The sequence below is a fragment of the Gracilinanus agilis genome, chromosome 4 (genome assembly GCF_016433145.1).
Source record: "Gracilinanus agilis isolate LMUSP501 chromosome 4, AgileGrace, whole genome shotgun sequence".
Classification (NCBI taxonomy): Eukaryota; Metazoa; Chordata; class Mammalia; order Didelphimorphia; family Didelphidae; genus Gracilinanus; species Gracilinanus agilis.
Genome location: NC_058133.1, coordinates 451,303,166 through 451,311,173, shown reverse-complemented (window position 1 = coordinate 451,311,173; position 8,008 = coordinate 451,303,166). Strand labels below are relative to the sequence as shown.

At 35.6% G+C, this 8,008-nt stretch overlaps 1 protein-coding gene across 1 annotated transcript in view; it reads left to right on the top strand.

The window, feature by feature from the left end:
• The window catches only part of COL11A1 (collagen type XI alpha 1 chain), a 268,654-nt gene that overhangs the window by 56,757 nt on the left and 203,889 nt on the right, over positions 1-8,008 (top strand). Inside the window, exon 4 of the mRNA XM_044675498.1 lies at positions 6,124-6,244. Within this exon, the coding sequence (XP_044531433.1) occupies positions 6,124-6,244 (121 nt within the window). The remainder of the gene's footprint in view (positions 1-6,123; positions 6,245-8,008) is intronic.

The following is an 8,008-nucleotide window of genomic DNA, read 5'->3' as shown; positions in this document are numbered from 1 at the left end:
TATATATATATATATATATATATATATATATATATATATTTCTATTGTTTTTCTTAACTAGGAGCTCAACTTTAAAAACAAATTTTTCCCACTGCTGAAGGACTCTTAAGTGCTGTCACTAACTTATAAGTTTATATACTTATTCAGTGTCTAGGTCCCTATTTGCAGCTATCATGTATTATGCTACCTATTGAGAAGATATACTTTTGGTAAGCAAAACACACAAAGGAGGAGAAACATCTGATTAAAAGCAATGAAAAAGGGGACAGCTGGGTAGCTCAGTGGATTGAGAGCCAGACCTAGAGATGGGAGGTCCTAGGTTCAAATCTGGTTTCAGACACTTCCCAGCTGTGTGACCCTGGACAAGTCACTTGACCCCCATTGCCTACCCTTACTACTCTTCTGCCTTGGAGCCAATGCACAGTACTGACTCCAAGATGGAAGGTAAGAGTTTAAAAAAAAATAAAAGCAATGAATAATATTGTTAACAAAAATTTATCAATGGATAGTTAATCTTTTGAATAATCCCCATAAATACATTTAATTTTTCTATACTTTCAATTTTTTATCCTTTTAAAATTTGAACAATTCAGATTTAAGTACTTTGTTGAACTTGTGGTTTAATCTGTGTATGTATCACATCTACTAATGTGCAATCTTCATCCCTTCTCGTTCTATGCAATGCATCTTCATGTTTCTTCCCACAAATCCTACCAGATGATTTAGGTAGCCCACTTAGGGTTTTTTCTCAGTTTTAATGTCTGGTAAATACTTATATACCATTTGGACTATTGATGCATTAAACTACTTTTTAAAAAATTCCAAGTTATCATTGTTAAAATTGAAAACTGATTATGCACAATATAGATTCTTTCCTTTGAGTTTGGCATAGGTCAGATTTCTTCTGAAAACATTGTGTTGCAAGTGCAGTTTTAGTGTTACCAGGAGAGTTTTAGTGCTAATGAGATTGACTTCAAAATGGAAGGCATTTCCAACTGCATGACATACTTTTCCTTTTTTCTTTAAAAAAAAGGCAGTAAAAATCTAATGTTGGGGTGATATGATTACAAAATGCAGATTTATTTTAATTTGAGGGAGAGCAAATACAAATGTAGTTATGCGACTGTTCATCTGTAGAATTCTCAAAAGTTCAAAGTAATGCCTGGTAATTGTATTCCCTATTGCATAACCAGAATTTATTATTTTTAAACATGCCACAAATTACTTACTGCCTGAGGAAAAGTTTAGTTTCATTTCCTCATTGCCTACTTTAATTCCTTCAATTTCTTTTTCTTTATTTATTTCTAATGCTAGCATTTCTTTTTTTTTTTAAACCCTTACCTCCCATCTTAGAATCAATACTGTGTATTGGTTCCAAGGCAAAAGAGTGGTAAGGGTAGGCAATGGGAGTCAAGTGACTTGCCCAGGGTCACACAGCTGGGAAGTATCTGAGGTCAAATTTGAACCTAGGACTCCCAGTCTTTAGGTCTGGTTCTCTATCCACTGAGCTAACAAGCTGTCCCCAGAATGTATTTCTAGAGTGGTAGGTAGGGGGCAGCTGGGTAGCTCAGTGGAGTGAGAGTCAGGCCTAGAGACAGGAGGTCCTAGGTTCAAACCCGGCCTCAGCCACTTCCCAACTGTGTGACCCTGGGTAGGTCACTTGACCCCCATTGCCCACCCTTACCACTCTTCCACCTATGAGACAATACACCGAAGTACAAGGGTTTAAAAAAAATCTAAAAAAAAAAAAAAAAAAGAAAAGAAATAGAGTGGTAGGTAACAGAATCTTTGAAAATCTTATTATATTCAGTTACCAATTTAAGTGTACTTGGTTTCTTGCTATTCAAATGAATTATGTGGCAAATATTTTATAAAGTAAAGATTCCTTTTGTGATATGAAAGCTAGCAGATGGCCTGGTACACTGGAAACAATGTCTACTTTGGAGTGTTTGCCCTGGGTTCAATTCTTAGTTCTTGTACTAATAGCTGAGTGACTTTGGGTGAGTCATTCAACCTGTCGGCTTTAGTTTCCACACTAAAATAAGGGGATTACACCATATGACTTCTAAAGTCCCCTTCAGTTCTAAATCTGTGAATATATGAACTTTGTTCTACTGCTAATATAAATGGGTTTAAAAGGAATATGAATTAAACCACATTAGCCTATAATTAAAATAAAGACATTCACATTTGTTTAGGTAAGTAAGGGGCATATTACCTTTCAACAGAAGGTGAAATGGACTTTACTGGCATAATAAGGATAATATTACTAATGATAAAAATTATACCTTTTTGCTGATGAGAACAATTAAAAAATCTCTTTAAGAATTTTTTCCCTACATGATTTTTAAATTAATTTTAATTTAATTTAAATATTTGTTAAAGGAAAATTTAATTTCGGCTTTGGGCCCTTGCAAGTGTACTTTAACCAGTTGCCTTTGGATTTTTTGTGTTAGGCTTCAAGAGGTAGTTTTCTTCCTCAGTTAGGATCTGTTTATTCTTTTGTTCTGTTACTTTCAAATGATGGATTGAAGCACAACATGAATGTATGATAATAACTGTATATCTATAGAGATATAATTATATCTCTCTCCAACAGTAAATTTAAGCAAAAAAATTTAAGATTCATCTCTGGGTAAGTCACTAGGTTTGTCATTTGATTTTTCATTTATTTATTTGTTTATATTAAAACTCTTTCCTTCCACCTCAGAATCAATAATATACATTGGTTACAAGGCAGAACAGTGGCAAGTGCCAGGCAACAGGGTGCAAAAATAAGATGCTGGGAGATCCTTCTGGCTAAATATCCGGGCTTTGTTGTGACAGAGAAATCACAGGGTCTACTTCTGCAGGTTTCCCCCCAGTTCAAAACCTGAGACCATAACCATTGACATTGACAATTTTTAAAGGCAAAAAAAAAAAGGAATTTACAAAATGTAATTTAAATTTAATTAAAGTAAGACTCAAAGCGATCACTCTAGACCCAAATAATAAAGGTTTATAGGTCATTTGACCTGGGCTTCTTTACAGGTCATTATGACACTGTACATCCCAACACCCACGACCATTGGGTATCCTTTTAGTCCCTGTAGTCCCTTACATCAATTAGTTTCATATAACATACATTATAAAATAATCATATGCCTAGGATCAACATAGTAACTGTTAATGATTAGTATGGTAAACACATACACAAAATTACTATGACAATATACAGATTAGAAATTACAACTCAGGTATTATCCTACAACTACATTCTTAATCTGATTATATACACAAATTCTTTCCTCTTCCTATGTTCTTATACAAATCACAAAGCTACAAGTTATCAAGCAAAAGGGATTCTTAAATACAAATAAAGAGCAGCTTAAATAAGTTGCCTTCCTATGTTAAGTGACTTGCTCAGAGTCACAGAGTTAGGAGGTATTTTGAGACCAGATTGGAACCCAGACCCTCCCATCTCTAGGTCTGACTCTCAATCCACTGAACCAATGAACTGCCTCCCATTTGTTTTATATTTATTTATCTGCAACTATTCTGCACCCCTCCCCTATTTAAGCTCTTTGAGAGTAGACACTTTTGTTTTGCCTTTGGTAATCCAGCAGCCAGTGCTGATAGAACATAACAGATATTTGTCAAATTGAACTGAATTTAATTTCCCGCTAATAACTGTTATTCATGAGTCATCTTATGTGATGGATACATTGAACATAAAAATATTTATCTTTTCTCTTTGATACACACCTCCGTAATGCAAATGCTACTTTTAGCTTGTATTCTAGGAATACATGTTTAGCATATATTGTGGACTTACTCTAAAAACTCTCCCTTGAATTGGAAGTCTGATTCCTCAGGATTTGGTTGCTACGTTTCCCCTTTGGGAATAATAGATATTGGGGCATTTGGATGGTTTTCTAATGAGAGGTATCAATCAATCAATAAACATTTATAAAGCACCTACTGTGTGCTGGGGATACACAAAGAGGCAAAAGGCAATCCCCTCAAGGATCTCACAACTTCATGTGCTTTTCCTGATTACAAGTTGATGTTAATTAATTAACTAATTAATTAGTAGGCCAGATTGAATTAGCTCTCCAGAAAGGAGTATCTTACCACTGAGTATAGCAAGAACAGTTGGTAGAAAACACTCATCCCCTTCCCTATAACCTAGTCTCCCAGCATTAGTCCAGGGGAAAATGTTCTCAGGCTCATAGAACATATGTGGCAAAAGGGGAACTCATGCCTCCTGGGACTCCTTTGCCAGAGGTCATCAACATGTTCTCTCAGGTGTGCTGTGATTATTTCAATGGGCTTCTTATAAAGCACTGAATCTGCCTTTCCTACTCATTTCCAGTCTTTCTTGGAGTCTTAGATACACAGCTTCAAATCCTGCCTTAGCTACTTTAATATCTATGTGATCATAGTCAAGTCATTTAATCTTTCCAAGTGTTTTCTCTTCTGTAAAATGGAAATGATCATTTTTTAAATTTATGGTATTTTTATGCACAAAGTATATTTATACTCCCCAAATGCTACATAATTATGATCTACTTATACCACTTGATAAATTGACAATCCTCTGGGTGGGTAAAAGAAAGTTTATAGCTGTGTGACTATTTTTAGCATTATTTTAGATGATACTTTGAGATTCCTTTGTTTCGAATACTTGAAAAATTGCATAGGTAAGAGCAATATGGGAATACATTTTTAAAGTGTGACAAAATAGAATATTAAACTGCTAAGTCCACATTGCTCTCTTGGTCTGTTTAGCAATCCTTGCTTTTTTAGAGCCCTCATTTCCAAAGATTTTTGCAGTAGGATTGTCTACCTAATGGGATTAAGTGAAAGCACTCTAATAAGGATGGACTTCATCAAATAGTAGTTTTTTTAGGGACACCTGGGCCACAACTGGAGTGTGCAGTGTCAGCACATCTATGCTGAAGGGGACTTCCTTTTATTTCATTTTCATTTCCAAGCCTTAGGAATGTTTTACAAACAAAAGGCTCCACATTTGGAGTGCCACAAAAGGCTGCTAATTGATTTTTGTTGAATATGAACTATTCAAATTACTCTGTTCCTCTGATGAACCTCTCTAGATAATGGTTTATTAGTATTGGAGAGCAGAAATAAGCATTTATTAAGCATCTTCTATGTACCAGGCATTGTGCTAAGTAATTCATAAATATCTCATTTGACTCCCACCATGACCCTGTGAGGTAGCTAATTTATTATCCACTTTTTTTAGAGCTGAAGATATTCAAAGAGAGTAAATGATTTTCCCGAATCCTGCAATTAGTAACTGTTTCAAGCTAGATTTGAATTCATATAGTCTTTCTGACTCGAGACCCTACATTCTATCCATGGTACTCCATGTTGTTCAGGCATTTTTCAGTTGTGTCTGATTGTTCATAACCCTGTTTGGGATTTTCTTGGCAGAATTACTGAAGTGGTTTGCCATTTTCTTCTCCAGTTGATTTTTATAGATGTGGAGACTGAGACAAACAGGGTTAAGAGATTTGCCTGGGATCAATCATGTAGCTAGTAAATATCTGAGACTGGAATTAAACTCAGGAAGAAGAGTCTTCCTGACTTCATGCCTGGCACTCTTACCTACTGCATCATAGCTGTCCTTCTAGCTACCTATGGATTATTCACACTATTTTTGTGGCTTTAGAGAGGACTTAGGTGGTGCTGGGTCTCTCCTTTTTTACTTCTAGTCAGTTATATCGCTTTGAAACTTTTGGGGGTTTGTTCGAGTTAAATTAATAACTCCAGGTTCCTATTTTCCATAGAGATTATTAATAATCACTCAAAATAAAGAAAGCAAGTAGATAGAAGTTTAAAGCCAATATTTTTAATTTTTATTTTTTATTTTAAACCCTTAACTTCTGTGTTAGACTTATAGGTGGAAGAGTGGTAAGGGTAGGCAATAGGGGTCAAGTGATTTGCCCAGGATCACACAGCTGGGAAGTGTCTGAGGCCAGATTTGAACCTAGGACCTCCCGTCTCTAGGCCTGGCTCTCAATCCACTGAGCTACCCAGCTTCCCCATAAAGCCTATTTTTTTTAAATTAAGTCTGACCACATATTGATCCTCTCTCAAGATTCTCTATCCACACTCTAGTGTTGCATTCAGGGAAATAGGGAAAGGGACAAGTCTGCACCCACCCCTCTTATCTTCAGACTTTTGCTCAGGCCCTATGACCATGGATGTAGGTTTGGCATGCAAAAATGGGATGAACCAGGTAGGCAATCCATGAGGGGGAGGGGATGAAACTCCCTCTAAACAGGTTGTAGATGTGAGTGCAAAAGAGAACTCTATTCTGTTTGCCAGATCTTTCCAATCAACTTCTCTGGGGAAATTTAAGCAATTAAAAATGACAAGAAGAGTGAAAAGTAATAAAGGGATATTAAATATTATGTATTAATTATTAATAATATAATAATATTAAATATTAAGTATTAATTGTGTGCCAGCCACTGTGGTAAGCACTAGGGGGGAAAAGGTTTCCTTTGGAAAGTGGTGTTTGAGCTTCATTCTGAAGGAAGAGAGGGAATCTGTGAAATAAAAGTAAAAATGGAGTGCATTCTGGTCGTGGAGAAGGATCAGGGCGAGAACTCAGAGACTAGACAGATGATGTGTTTTAAGTGATGAACAGAAAGAATTCCTGGTTGGCTACCTTACAGAGTGTCAGAGTGGGGAGAATGTCCAGTGAGGGAGGAATAGTTGATTGGGGCCAGGTTGTTAAAGACTTTACACACTAAACAGAAGCACTCCTATTTTATCCAAGACATAGTGAGGAGCTACTAGAGGTGAGTGAGTCAGGAAATGAAATGATCAGAAGCAACCTTAGTTAGTTAGAGAAAGAAAACATTAGAACTCTGAAATGTGATCTGTCAGGGCTGCTGTAGTGCAGCTTTGCTGGGAGTGCCACTGCTGGACAAGAGCTTAGATCAATTGATTTTGCTACTCTTTGAACTTTAAGTGGAGTTACAATTGTCTTTCCAGTGGATTGTATTTTATGGTCACTCAACTTTTTTCTCATTCAAAAAAATAGCTAACATTTATTTATTAATATATATACCAGGCACTGTGCTAATTGCAGATATCTCATATGATCCTCCCAATGATCCTAGGAGGGAGGTGCTATTATTATCCCCCATTTTATAGAAGAGGAAACAAAGTCAGAGCAGTTAAGTGACTGATCCAAAGTCATAGAGTTAATAAATATATGAAACTAGATTGGAACTCTGATCTTTCTGATTCCAGTCCTGACACCCTAGATGTAATATCTAAATGGTATTCTAGCATTGTGAATAATGGCTTCATGGACATTCACTTTCAATTGCTTTATTTTCCTTCTATCAGAAAGATTTGGTTCCCTGTCCCAGCCTACTTGTATTCTCGTCCTTCGATTTTAGTCATGTGCTATTTATCTCTTTGCTTTCTATTTAAAGGGGACACAGCCTTAAAATGTTTTTCCTGACATGCTGACTTTGAAACCAGCACACAATCCTTCTTTGGATTTTTTTGTTACCATTTATTTTTATTTTTAACATATAACATAATATGTAATATAACAATGTTAGAATACACATGATTTCTTATAAAAAAGTAATGAATTATAATAAATATTCTTATTCAAGGGAAACAAATTCTCATATTAGCCATGTCCAATAATCTATGTCTCATTCTTTTTTTTCCCCCTTCCTCCCACCTCTGCCCCTTTCCCTAGAAGTCAGGTAATATGATAAAGGTTGTATATATATATATATATATATTATCATATATAATGTATATATATATATATCTCAAATGTGATATGATTTCCTCTTCTTCATGTTATGAAACAAGATCATATTGCTTACACTAGAGAAATATTCATGGAGGAAATAATGGGAAGAATGGTATGGCCAAATCTGCATTTGGTCTCTATCTGTTCCTTCTATGGCAGTAGATATCTTTTATTAACACGTGTCCCTTGAAATTGTCCTTGTTGATAACAGTT